This window comes from Microcaecilia unicolor, chromosome 7, assembly GCF_901765095.1.
Source record: "Microcaecilia unicolor chromosome 7, aMicUni1.1, whole genome shotgun sequence".
Lineage (NCBI taxonomy): Eukaryota > Metazoa > Chordata > Amphibia > Gymnophiona > Siphonopidae > Microcaecilia > Microcaecilia unicolor.
The window spans coordinates 240,823,557-240,838,396 of record NC_044037.1 but is presented as its reverse complement, the minus strand read 5'-3'; the positions used below and the strand labels follow the sequence as shown (position 1 = coordinate 240,838,396).

At 42.6% G+C, this 14,840-nt stretch overlaps 1 protein-coding gene across 1 annotated transcript in view; it reads left to right on the top strand.

The window, feature by feature from the left end:
- TANK (TRAF family member associated NFKB activator) overlaps positions 1–11,361 on the top strand; it is a 113,684-nt gene extending 102,323 nt beyond the window's left edge. Inside the window, exon 11 of the mRNA XM_030209045.1 lies at positions 11,114–11,361. Within this exon, the coding sequence (XP_030064905.1) occupies positions 11,114–11,163 (50 nt within the window). The 3' untranslated portion in view covers positions 11,164–11,361. The remainder of the gene's footprint in view (positions 1–11,113) is intronic.
- The last annotated feature ends 3,479 nt before the right edge of the window (positions 11,362–14,840 follow it).

The following is a 14,840-nucleotide window of genomic DNA, read 5'->3' as shown; positions in this document are numbered from 1 at the left end:
CCCTCCAGGCAGCCTGCAGGGGAGGGGCTGCTGAAGGGAGCAGAGCCATTGCTTTCTGCTCTGCCCCTGTTTGCTTCTAAAGCACCCTTTGCTATTCCATACCAATTACAATTACCAGCCTGATTCATGTTAAAAATGAATGTTTTGGCTTGCATTTAACTATTAAACTCATATGAACCGCAAGAATAAAAACAGCTCAATGTCAGATTTGTTGGTGCACTAGCATATTTGCATCCAGATACAAAACCTAAATTTGTCTTCATCTATGTAGTAAAATTTGCCTTCATGGTAAATTAATTTTTTTTAAAGTATTTTCTTGAAATGTTGTTGGTTCTCCTCCTTTTGTCAATTGCTAGAAGGCTTTAATCTAGCTAACAATGATGTTCTTTCTTTTTCTACTCAATAGAAATAATCAGAACAAAGACTTAAACTGAATCTCCAAACCTGATTGTTTCCCCTTAAATCTGCATAGCACACAGGCTTAGCTGATATTTTACATTTCTCGCCAGCTATAGTTACTTGATTTTAAAAAGGAGAAAGGGGTGCACAAGTTAGTGAAAGGGGTAGACTACACAATAAAATGTGCTTTTAAAATAAGCCCCTTAGTGTTTTTGATTTCGTTTAAAGACATATATTTTGGTCAGCTAGTTAGTACTAATTATGTGTCAGAGGTATAGGGATATTACCTAGTACTAACTAGCTGACCAAAATATATGTCTTTAAACGAAATCAAAAACACTAAGGGGCTTATTTTAAAAGCACTATTTGTGTTTTAGACATTCATAAACAGGCAAGTAGATGTCCATACCTCTTGGACATTTAAATCCTGATTATACAAAGCCAGGATATGAATACCCAAAACTGCAGGACATGCATCTGGCAAGGGGGTGTGTTCTGCACGAGACTTGGTTCATTCCCCATTGCAGAAAGGGAGGAACCTTCATGTCCAAAAAGGTACACATCTGGACTTTGACCTACTACCTGGAACATTCAGGGGGCCCTTTTTGGCAAGATCAGTAACTGTTTGCACTTACCCTGTGTTACCAACAAAATGTAACACAGGGTACATGCAAAGCCACACCCACCCAACCATAGCCCCCATATCCCCAAAACCTGTGGTGCTACATCCCAAATCCTATGTACCTCCTCATACCCCCACCAGCAAATCCAAAGCCCTTTCCCACACCCTTCCTGTCCCCATCCTATGATGATCAACACCCCACTACCAAATCCCCCACACAACATACGATCCACCCCCCCCCCCCCAACCACCATGATCATCATTCACCGTCCGGCTCAAACTCTGCCCCATCCACAACAACAGTAGCCTCCCATAGCTCTATCCTCTCCCTCCCCTTCACCCCCCACATACATACAGTCACCAGGACCTACCCAGGGCCATGGTACTGTTGCCAGGCAGCAGTGCTATTTGCTGATGATGATCCAAGATGGTGATTCTGTCTTCTAGCACTGCTAAAAGGTAAAGGTGCCATCTTGGATCCTGGTACCATCCCGGGCAGCAGTGACAGCAATATGAATGTCTGTGTTACTATTGTACTACATAGAGGTTCATGTGCTGTGAAATGGATGATAATGTGCCTGCTATGTCACTGTCCAGATTTTTGACAGGTTTGTTTCTGAAATAGCTGTTCCTGCTGCACGTAGTAGCACATAGATGTCCATTTCACCATACAGTTTCAAACAGCCTCTATGTCAGTATCGCTCCATGGTGCAATCTCACCTTGAGTATTGTGTGCAATTCTGGTTGCCATATCTCAAAAAAATATATATAACAGAATTAGAAAAGGTTCAAAGAAGGGAAACCAAAAGGCTTAAGAAGTTAGGGCTCTTCAGCTTGGAAGAGATGGCTGAGGGGGAATATGATTGAGGTCTACAAAATCCTGAGTGGTGTAGAACAGGTAAACATAAACAATTGTGTATTCTTTCAAAAAGTACTAAAACTAGGGGACACAATGAAATTACATGGCAATACTTTTAAAATGAATAGGAGGAAATATTTTTTCACTTGGTGAATAGTTAAGCTTTGGAACTTGTTACCAGAGGATGTGGTAACAGTGGTTAGTGTATCTAGGTTTCAAAATGTTTTGGACAAGTACCTGGAGGAAAAGTCCATAGTGTGCTGTTGAGATAGACATGGGGAAGCTACTGCTGTCCTTGGGATTGGCCACTGCTGGAAGCAGAATACTGGGCTAAATGGACCATCGGTCTGACCCAATATGGCTATTGTTATGACAGGGTGGGAATGGGATGGAGATGGACACACACACACTTATTCAGTTCTTCCAGAGTGGCCAGCACTGATGCAGCTTAACATCTCCAAAAGGTTGTGTCTGTTTTTCTCAAGCGTCCACTAAGGGCTCCTTTTACAAAGCCACACTAACAATTCTGGCGCAGCAAATATGACAAAGCCCATTCAATTTCTATGGGCTTCATCGCATTTGCCATGTGAAAATGGCTAGCACAGCTTTGTAAAAGGAGCCCTAAGCCAGTAAAATTTCTAAACAGTACAGTTTTACTCTACTATGAAATGGATGTAGTTAAAAAATAGTTGTTTAAACCTCCTTTAACTTTACAACCAATTTCTTCCTTTTAAAAAAAAATGGCCTTGAGCACATGAAAAACGTAACAAAATCTCTGAAAATAAATTGACCAATTTGATGCAGATTCTCTCTCAAAACTGAACATATTGCATTGAAATATTTTTCTCAAATTAAAACCCATTCAGATTTGAGCTAGATTTATATTTTATCAGTGTTGTTCCTCTGGTAGGCCCAACTGTATTAATGTAAATTTTTAAAAATCTTTTCTTAATCCCCTTCCTCTGTCACCAGGTATTGTGGGGAGAAACAGGAAGGGAGTGACTAGAGCCAACACTGCTGCAGCCAATAGTTTTGTATGATTAAAGGACTCAGCTGCAAGCAAAAGGGAAGGAGGGGAGGATATGTGGTCTTGCTGCCTGTGGGCCATGTCTAATGGCCCCCAAATACAAAGGGCAACCAATTTGGACTAGTAGGCAGATCTCATCGGCCAAATGGACCAGGATGCCACATTTGCACCAGCAGGAAGAGAAGTTTGTTTTGATTCTTGAGGGTCAGCATTGAAAGTAAAACCGTATTTTTATCAGCTGGTCAAGAGGAAAAAGGCGTGGTCCAATGTTAACAGTTGAGAGGCAACATTCCATGTTTCTGGGGTCCAGCCAGTTGTGAAGAAAGACTACTACTACTACTACTACTATTTAGCATTTCTATAGCGCTACAATGCGTACGCAGCGCTGCACAAACATAGAAGAATGACAGTCCCTGCTCAAAGAGCTTACAATCTAATAGACAAAAAAAAAATAAAGTAAGCAAATCATATCAATTAATGTGAACGGGAAGGAAGAGAGGAGGGTAGGTGGAGGCGAGTGGTTACAAGTGGTTACGAGTCAAAAGCAATTTTAAAGAGGTGGGCTTTCAGTCTAGATTTAAAGGTGGTCAAGGATGGGGCAAGACGTAGGGGCTCAGGAAGTTTATTCCAGGCGTAGGGTGCAGCGAGACAGAAGGCGCGAAGTCTGGAGTTGGCAGTAGTGGAGAAGGGAACAGATAAGAAGGATTTATCCATGGAGCGGAGTGCACGGGAAGGGGTGTAGGGAAGGACGAGTGTGGAGAGATACTGGGGAGCAGCAGAGTGAGTACATTTATAGGTTAGTAGAAGAAGTTTGAACAGGATGCGAAAACGGATAGGGAGCAGTGAAGGGTCTTGAGGAGAGGGGTAGTATGAGTAAAGTGACCCTGGCGGAAGACGAGACGGGCAGCAGAGTTTTGAACCGACTGGAGAGGGGAGAGGTGACTAAGTGGGAGGCCAGCAAGAAGCAGATTGCAGTAGTCTAAACGAGAGGTGACAAGGGTGTGGATGAGGGTTTTGGTAGAGTGCTCGGAAAGAAAGGGGCGGATTTTATGGATGTTGTAAAGAAAGAAACGACAGGTCTTGGCAATCTGCTGGATATGAGCAGAGAAGGAGAGAGAAGAGTCAAAGATGACCCCAAGGTTTCGAGCTGAGGAGACAGGGAGAATGAGAGAGCCATCAACAGAAATAGAAAACAGGGGGAGTGGGGAGGTGGGTTTGGGGGGGGGGGGAAATGAGAAGCTCGGTTTTGGTCATATTTAATTTCAGGTGGCGTTGAGACATCCAGGCAGCAATGCAATGTCAGACAAGCACACTGAAACTTTGGTTTGGATGCAAGGTGAGATATCAGGGGTAGAAAGGTAGATTTGGGAGTCATCAGCATACAGATGGTAGGAAAAGCCATGGGATGAAAAGGGAGAACATTAAAACAAAGGGGAGAGGAAGTGGGAGAACACTGGATTTTGGGGAGGAAAGATGAGGAGAGTACTAACCTGGGATGGAGAAGAAACAGTAATTGTAGGGGGGAGATCTGGCAACACACCCCAACCCCACAAATATCTGCCAGTGGGAGTGGTCAGGTGCATGGTTTGAACCTTCCTTACTAATCTGACCTTGCTATCTCTCCCCTGCCCTCCTCCCTCACTACCACCATTACCACACATACACACAAGAAAGCAACCAATGCTTAGTCTTCTTGTTGTTGATAGGTATCACAGTGGAAGGGACAATTTCCTCTCCTCCCCAAAAATAGTCGTCTTCCCTTTTCTGTGCTAGTACTTGCTTCTCTCACTTTATAGTCTGATCCTAGTTGACAGGGGAACAGAGTTGATGATCACCCAAGTGCTGCTTTAACCCACTAATAAGTACATAAGTGTTGCCATACTGGGACTGACTGAAGGTCCATCAAGCCCCGTATCCTGTTTCTAACAGTGGCCAATCAAGGTTACAAGTACCTGTCAAGATCCCAAAACAGTGAAATAGATTTTAAGCTGCTTATCCAAGAAATAAGCAGTGAAATTTTCCCAAGTTCATTGTAATAATGGCTTATGGACTTTTCTTTTAGGAAGTTATCCAAACTTTTTTAAACCCTGCTAAGCTAACTGCTTTTACCACATTTTCTGGCAACGAATTCCAGAGTTTAAATTGACTTCTTAATAGCTTTATTGCATGCCTCCTAGTCCTAGTATTTTTGGATAGAGTAAACAAGTGATTCATATCCACCTATTCTATTCATTATTTTGTAGATCTCTATCATATCTCCCCTCAGCCATTTTTTCTCCAAGCTGTAGAGCTCTAGCCGCTTTAGCCTTTCCTCATAGGGAAGTCTGTCATTTCCGTCGCCCTTCTGTGTACCTTTTCTAATTCCACTATATATTTTTTGAGATAAGGTGACCAGAATTGCAGACAGTATTTGAGGTGCAGTCGCATCATGGAGCGATACAAAGTCATTACAACATTCTTATTTTTGTTTTCCATTCCTTTCCTAATAATACCTAACATTCTATTTGCTTTCTTAGCTTTTCTTAGTTGATGATTCCAAATGTGGAACCTTGCAACACGTAGCTATAATTTGGGTTTCTCTTCCCACATGCATCTCTTTGCATTTGCTCACATTAAATGTCATCTGCCATTTGGATACCCAGTTTCCCAGTCTCATAAGATCCTCTTGCAATTTTTCACAATCCTCTTGTGATTTAACAACTTTGAATAAAGTTGTATCAGCAGCAAATTTAATTACCTCACTAGTTATTCCCACCTCTAGATCATTTATAAATATGTTAAAAAGCAGCAGTCCCAGCACACACCCCTCCGGAACCCTACAATCTACCCTTCATTAAGAATTCAGGCCATTTTACCCGACTTTCTATCTTTTAACCAGTTTTTAGTCCTCAGTAGGACATTATCTCCTATTCCATAACTCTCCAATTTCCTCGGAGTTTTTCATGAGGTACTTTATCAAATGCCTTTTGAAAATCCAGATACACAACATTGACCGGCTCACCTTTATCCACATGATTTTTCATCCCTTCAAAAAATGTAGCAGATTAGTGAGGCAAGATGTCCCTTCACTAAATCCGTGATGTCTTTGTCTCATTAATCCATGCTTATGTATGTGCTCTATAATCTTGTTCATTATAATAGTCTCTACCATTTTGCCCAGCACCGACGTCAGGCTCACCAGTCTATAATTTCCAGGATCACCTCTGGAACCCTTTTTAAAGTTTGGTGTTACATTGGCTATCCTCCAATCTTCCTGTACCATGCTTGAGTTTAAAGATAGATTACATATTACTAACAATAATTCTGCAAGTTCATGTTTCAATTCTATCAGTACTCTGGAATGTATACCATCTGGTCCAGGTGATTTACTACTCTTCAGTTTGTCAAATTGCCCCATTACATCTTCCAGGTTTACAGAGATTTGATTCAGTTTATCTGACTTCTCAGTATTGAATACCATTTCTGGCATTGATATCGCTCCCACATCTTCCTTGGTGAAGACTGAAGCAAAGGATTAGTTTAATCTCTCTGCTATGGCCTTGTCTCCCTGAGTGCCCCTTTTATGCCTCTGTCATCTAGTGGTCCAATTGATTCTTAGGCTGGCTCCTTACTTCTAATATACCTAAAAATGTTTTTACTATGTGTTTTTGTCTCCATCGCAACTTTCTTTTTAAAGTCTCTCTTTGCCTTCCTTATCAGCGCTTTGTGTTTGACTTGCCATTCCTTATGCTGTTTCCTATTATTTTCAGTCAGATCCTCCTTCCAATTTCTGAAGGAAATTCTGTTAGCTCTAATAGCTTCCTTCACCTCACTTCCTTCCTTCCTCCTTTTATAATACATGGAATTTATCTAGCCTGGGCTTCCAGGATGGTATTTTTGAACAGCATCTGTGCCGTGCATCCTTTACAGTCTGAGAACTCAGCAGTTCAGTATAGAAATTTATAGAAAAGTATGCATACAAAATTACACCTATTCCAAGTTAGGCACAACTGCATGTAAGTACATTTGCTGTTCTTGGACAAGCAGGACTTTTCCATGTTTGCCATTTTTGGGTTGCCATTTCAGCACCGCCAAAACAGCACAGAACTTAAGGCCGCAAGAATTTGGGGTGGCAGAGTTTTGGACACAGCTCAGGCAAAAGTCCTCTACTTCCCCCAGCACTGGCCTCTGGTATTTGTTGGGAGCAAGGCTGTGCTTGCTGCTGTAGCTGGGGGGTCCTTGGACAGAAAGCAGATGTGGGCTACCCCAGGTGGTTCCTGTGAGGGAGGACAGAACAGGTTTCCTAAAGAGCCATCCTTCCTCACAGGCACCACCTGGGGCAGCCCACATCTCCCTTCTGCACAACAGTGAGCAGGCACAGGCTTGCTCCTGATGAATACCAGAGGTCAATGCTTGGGGGGGGGGGGGGGGGGAAGGAGAAGTAGAGGACCTTTTGCCTGCACTGCATCCAAAATTCTGACCGCCCAAAAAATTCTTGTGGCCTTAAGTTTTGTGCTGTTGTTGCGATGTTAAAATGGCCGAAAAGCTCATCATGTGCCCGTACTCAGCAGATCTACGTGCACAAATGTATTCTCCTATGCAATTTTGATAACTTGTGTAAAACATGCGAAAATGCTTTATAACATTAGTCCAATTCTGTACAAGACTCTAAATAGTTAAACTCTGATCAAAAAAAAAAAACAGTGCCAGCAGCTAATTACAGTCATTTTAAAAGTTTTAGTGTAAGTACGTCCATATATTTTTGTTTAGCTAGCAATATGCAGTACCTTTTCTCTCTTTTTTAATCATTGGGGGGGGGGGGGGGGGGGGGAAACAGGCACTTATTCCTCTTATCGGACTACACACGAAGGATAAAGTATGGCTCTCTGTTCCTAAAATAATTTTGAGAAATCTAATTGGGCTGGTCGTTGCAGCCACATTATTCAGGATGACAGTGTGTCTCTTTCGTGGATCTATTGCTTTCTCTTGGGATCTTACTAAGTCCTTCTTTATTATATACATGACAGGGTTTACAAATTCCTTCCCCTAGCCTTGGCTTCAATTCCTTCTGTGGTCATTCTCCTCTGGTTATCAGTGTGATACCTGCCCAGGATTCTAATAAGAGCCAGCGGAAAAAGCCTTACAATAGTAGCAACGACTAAGTAGAAGGAGATATAAAACCTTTACAAATTAACATAAAGCACTGAAAGACAATCTTAGGGGCTTATTAATGTGCAGTGAAGTTTTGCAATTGCTGTGTGCTGATAGGAAATGCAAAACCTCTGAATCAACCATTGGGAGTGTTTGCAATATCTTTCTATACAGTTAACAGAGAGGTAATATACATTTTGCACATTAAGGGGAGCGTACCAAAAGTTAGGCATGAATTATGCACCAAAGGTTTGGAATGACAACGGGAGTTGATATTAGGTCTGAAATGGCACTTAGGTGTTCTTCTATTAGTACCTAATCTTCTACCACGCAACTGCAAATTGTACATTCTCATGGGAGGGGCATGGGCGTTATAACTATTTCAGCCTGTGCATTATAGAATAGTGATAATAACATTATTTTCCCACTCAGAATTTAGCAGAACACTGAAAACCTCAGCAGTACACCTTGACAATGGTTTTACACAGGGCTTTTTCTGAGGGAGTACTGAGTACCGGCACCTTTTCCATTGCAAAAATTGTCCCACAGTCCTCGTATTTTAATGAAAGAGCTCAGGCTCTACATACAAATTCTGCCTTGTCATAGATTCTGTGATTGGTTGCAGGGGGCCTTGCTATTGTGGGGTGGGTCATTCAGTGATCACCCCACCCCGGAAAGGTGGCCTGGCATTTGAGTACCGGAACCTTTTTTACTAGAAAAAATGCACTGGTTTTACATTAATGCAAGGATTTCTTATCCCCCGTTTGACAGGTGCTCTGCTTAAGATAAGTTGAATCAATATATATAGTTTAAAATATTTAAGAATCTTTAGACAAGTTAGCGGGTTACCCATAGTGAAGTGAAGAGAAGTTTGCAGTCAATTTGGAATTGAACTACTTGAGAACCGATGACGAGGTGGGTGCAAGAAATCCTTGCATTAATGTAAAACCATTGGCAAGGTGCACCACTGAGGTTTTTGGTGTTTTGCTAAATGCCTTGTGGGAAAATAGTGTTCTTATCACTGATTGGTTATATTTCCCACATAAGGAGGTGGCGCAATAATTGAGTATTGTTACTTTATAGAATAGTTGCATTTATGCACCCAACTGCAGATTTTAGGTGCCAGCCATAGACATGGTATAAGTGGTTGCACCTAAAATTTGGCGCATAAGTGCAGATTTATACTACTATTTTATGACTGATTTGGTGCCCAACTCTGCTGTTACAGAATACTAACCTAGCGTCCAGTTCTTTGCCGCCTGACCTTAGGTGCCATTTATAAATTCTCCCCCAATTGCATTGCAGATAATATCAGCAGCTAAACTGCCATAAACAGCTCCGCATTGTCTGCTGTGTTAAAAGTAAATGGACAGTAACTATGCACCGTTTACCTATTCCCTGCCCCCTTACATGGGAATGTGGGAATTAGTATTCAGTGTCAAGACCAGGGGCGTAGCCAGACTTCGGCGGGAGTGGGGTCCAGAGCCCAAGGTGAGGGGGCACATTTTAGCCCCCCCCAGCGCTGCCACCCCCCCCCCCCCGCCATTGCCAACCCGCCACCACCAATAACAACTTTGACCCCCCCCTGCCGACGACCCTCTCAACCCCCCTCCCCCCTGCTGCCTACCTTTGCTGGCGGGGGACCCCAACCCCCGCCAGCCAAGGTTCTCTTCTTCCGGCGCAAGGCTTCTTCCGGCCGCATTGCTGGCTGATCTGCAAGGCTTCATTCTGTTTCTGTGAGTCTGATGTCTTGCACGTACAATGTGCAGGACGTCAGACTCACAGAAACAGAACGAAGCCTTGTGCTGGAAGAAGAGGACCTCAGCTGGCGGGGGTTGGGGTCCTCCACTTGCAAAGATAGGTGACGGCGGGTTGGCGGCGGGAGGGGGGTCCAGGGCCAAATCTACGGGGGTAAGAAGGGCTGCAGCGCACAGCAAAAATGGCCCCCGTCTCTAGCGCAGGGCCCTTTTTACTGCAGCTTGGTAAGAGGACCCTTAAATTTGCACTTGAGGCAGCAGAGGTTTAAGTGACTTGCCCAAGATCATAAGGCAAGTGGGATCATAAGTGGGATTTGAATTCTGGCTTCCCTGGATCTCAGTGCACTGCTCTAATTATTAGGCTACTGCTTCACTTCAGTAAATAGGACCCTTAGGGGTCCTTTTACAAAGGTGCGCTGAAAAGTGGCTTGCGGTAGTGTAGGCGTGGGTTTGGGGCACGCGCAGAATCATTTTTCAGCGCGCCTGTATAAAAAGGCCTTTTTTCCCCCGAAAATGGATGCGAGGCAAAATCAAAATTGCTACGTGACCATTTTGGGTCTCTGACCTTACCACCAGCCATAGACCTAGCGGTAAAGAATTTGGGCGGTAAGGACCTACGAACATCAGATGCCACTTGGCGCACGTCCACAAATAAAAGTTATTTTTCAGACGTGCGTAGCGGATGCGCACCAAAAATGAAATTACCGCAAGAGCCACATGATAGTCGGGTGGTAAGTCCATTTTGGCATGCGTTGGGTGTGCGTAGGTGCCTACGCAGCTTAGTAAAAGGGGCCCTTAATGATTTAGCTGGTTGTAACTGACTGCTGGATTATCTAGAAAGCCTTTTCATAGTGTAACTGATTAGTCAAGGTAGGACTCAGAATAAGAAATTCTTTGGTCTTGAATGAATAGTGCTGGGTCACGGAGTACTTGTCCCATACCTTTTTTCTCAGGAGGACCTCTAATCTAAAGGCAAGCAACATGATAGCTCCTGTAGTATAATACAGACAGATGGTGGACCAAGATATACTATGGTACACTTTAATGAATATTAAAAATGTGAGGAAACGCTATATTAAAATTGCTGTGGTTCAGCAATGGGAATTCTGTTTAATGTTTGAAATGCTAGAAAACATTTGTGTATAGCATCTGTACCTCACATTTTAGTAACATGGAAAGCTGTATTAAATGAGAAAAACATTAGACTTGTTTTCAGCTGCACATTGTAAAGAAGGGAAAGAAATTAATAAATCTGTAATCTAATGGATTTATGAAGGAAAAGTCCATTGATTGTTATTAAATTTTGGGTTTTTTGCCAGGTTCTTGGGGCCTGGATTGGCCGCTGTCAGAGACAGAGTGCTGGGCTTGATGGACCTTTGGTCTTCCCAGCGTGGCAGTGCTTATGTGCTTATGCACTGTTTTCATACCACTATAAAGTAAGAGTTTGTGAATGACATCTGAGCTGGAATCTGGTATAAAATATATTTCTTAAATATTTGTCCTCATTATACCATGTTCTATCCTTTGTAAAAGAAATTGTGTGCCTTTTGCATTACTGCAAGCCTGTCTGTAGACTATTTTAACTTTTGTACATTAAAAGAAAAGTTGAAACATACCAATCTTTTAATATATTCAAAGGGAGTAATTTCAAGAGAGTGTCTATGTGAAATATCCAAAAAGGGGCCTGTTTTTATCCTAATTTTATAAAGGCAATGATAGCATACAACTCCTCACACACAGACCTGTCGTGAAGCAGGTATAAATGGGTGTGTATGTGTAAACATGCATGTACATCACAACTTTATCCTTGCTCTGCCCAAAGTATACTCCTGTGCATGGTGTAAATAGAAGTATGCAAACAACTTATGGGTGTATGTACATGGATGCCCCCATGTGGCCAAATAATTCTAAAAGAACAATTTTCTAAATGTAAAACTCTACAGTAGAAAATGCTTCATAAAATTATCTGCAAAGAATAGATTCTTCTGGAAATTATTATGTCAGCCAAGGAACTGGGGAAGCTTGTGGGTTACAGATGATGTGACATTTAAGGAAAGTAGCACAATCAACGTCATGCTCCTAAGGATTTATCAATTATTTATTTATTTGAAACATTATCTAAGCTGCACTATCCATTAGTCCCAGGCAATGCCCTTCAGGAACATACACAATAAAAGACACAAAAAGCATAGCAGAATAGACACAAAACTACAACAAAGAATCGCCAAATGAACTCCCCTTACCGTGACTAGAAACTTGTGACTGTAAGCCTAATACTCAAGCTAAATTGAAAAGGCCTGGGCCAAATGATTTTCACTGTTTCCTAAACTGAGGGATCAAAGTTATAATACGTATGTTCACAGGCAAAGCATTCCAAAGAGACGCACCCACAATCTGAACTATTGCTGAACGGTTAACTTCAAGTCTAACATACTTAACGGAAGGAATATCCAATAAACGTTTATCCGCAGACGGTAAACCAGGAGACGGCTGATACAGTCTTAAAGATGAAGCTAATGCCAGGGGTGCATCATTGCTCAAGGCCTTAAGAATTAAGGTCAACACCTTAAACCTAATCCACCAAAGCACAGCAAACCAATGCAAATGCTTCAAAGCTGATGTGATGTGATCAGATTTCGACAATCCTGTCAGAAGGCTAGCAGCAGAATTTTACAAAATTTGAAGAGAATTATTACAGAGTTACTGCTTCAAGTAATAATATCTCGTAATCCCAAGGCATGCCTATCAGCTATGCAAATCCATCTGGTTTTTGGCACCCCTTTGCAACCTATAAATTAGCAATCACCCCTATCAGCAGCTCATTCCCCTCTCCCCCCCCCCCCCCCCCCAGCCAACTGCATGCACTGATGTACTACCTCTGCTGGACACAAATCTGGTGTAAATCACCAGTCTCGTGAGATTTGTAGCGGATTTCCTTCTTACACTGTGTGGCTTGAAGCTAATGAGCTGAGTTGCAAGTGCAGAAGTAGTACAGTGGCACTTGCTGCACTTTTACCTCTAGCATACCTAGGGTGCGGCAGTACACCCTAGGTGCCTGCAGCAAAGGGGTGCGTGAAGCAGGCACACACAGTTGGCTCTGCCGGTCCCTTGCCCCGGAAGAGGACGTTGACATCTGAGAGGGCAGGGGATCGGTAGAGCTAACAGCGCATCTGCTCTCCCCTTGTTTGGAGGAGAGGGTGTGTGCACGCACTTCACCCAGGGGAGATGTGCTATGCCCCGCCCCGGGTGCCGTATATGTTAGGTACGCCACTGACTTTTAGTGCCTCCTTGCAGTGCTTACCATGTTGCGCCAGCCCTGGTTTACCTAGTGGTAGGGCAAACCCTGATAAGAGCATAACTGAAAAGTACTTGTAATACCTTTGCTAAACAAACCTGTTCTCATGACACACTGCAGTGGGGAAAACAAAGATAAATGGCATATTTTTAAAAAAGGAAAAAATCAGGGGAGTAGCCAGAAGTTCATTTTTGGGAGTTCCCAAAGGTAGACTGAGGAGGCCCGGTATACACTCCCACCACCACCGCCTCCACCACCACCCCAATAAAATATTACCTTTGCTGGCAGGGATGCCAAACCTCACCAATCAAAGATGTCTCCTGTACAGTCCTGCCTGTGTTGAACGAGCAGCAAGCACTTCATTCAACAGGCAAGCTTTGGCCCCTAATGCCGGCTCTCCTGCACGTACTCAGTCCCACCTGATGAACAAAGTGCTTGCTCAGCACAGGTGGGACTGTCAGGAGAGATATCTTTAGGTTGCGAGGCTTGGCATCCCTGCCAGCCATGAACACAGAGGGAATCTGAGCCCTCCCTGTGCCTGCATCATAGGAACAAATTATTACCATGACTGCTCAGCACATTTGACTTTTTGTTACCATGCCTAAAGGCCAAAGAATAGTATATGGGGAATCCTGAATAAGGAGAACTGAATCTGTGCTTAGGGTTCTCGAAGCCACAAGAGCATATGTTTGTTCTGAGAAGAAAGGAGATCCTGGCCTACATGCCTTTGACATGCCCTATATTTTCTATTTTTAATAGAAAACTTTATGTGGCTGTGTTTTTGTTGGGTATGCACATATATATTTTAAAATTAAGATGGAAAATATTGTCCATAGATGTGTGGATGGTGAACTTCTCATGAGGCTGTGAGGTTTCATATATAAATACTTACCAGGCAAAACAAAACAGTTGAAATATCTGTTATCATGAAGTGGATATGATGTATCACTCATGGAAATCTGAGGTTTTGTTTCAAATACAGTTAGATGGAGAAATTTACAAACATAACTGGCCTTTGAGATCTGTAAATTTAGGAAAATATACAAGCAGTGCTCTCTCTCTCTCTCTCCTCTGCTATGGAGCAGATTGTTTATATATGCTATTTAGTTATTTGGCATATGTAAATTACCCTGCTGCTGAATCTGGTTGTCTGAGAAAAAATAATATAATAAAAAGTATTTATTTACAAAAGAGGGCTTATTTGCTTTGCACATGAGGAAAAAAGGCAAATTCTGTCTGTTAGTGCAAAGATTGAGTTTCTGACTATATTGACTTTTACCTCCTGACACGATGTATTTTCTGTCATTCTCATGACCTGGTTATTTACCAAGGTCTCAAAGCCCAAGATTTTAAGTCGATTTGTAATTCCTGTTTCCTAGAAACAGCAAAATACCTTTTTGGCTGAAGGAGCCAAACAAAACAATTTTGAGTCCCAACCGAGCTCTCTAGTTACTGATGCTGTGTTGGACAAAATATTGGTTGGACTGTGACCCTAGTGGCCCATCCTATTTAATACCTATGCTATCCACTCTTCTCTCAGACACATGGGTATATCTGGGAACTGGGTTCTTCTGACAAGGGAGAAGACTTGCTTCAAAGCATCCTGGCCGTGGACTCTCAGTAACTTCTGTCCAAATTACACAGAATATTGGGACAGTGTTCAGTCAGTGCAGTGCCTGGATTAACTCAAATGCAGGCACCAGTATTTAACATAAACTGTATAGCAGTGCTAAATATACATACACAAAGTA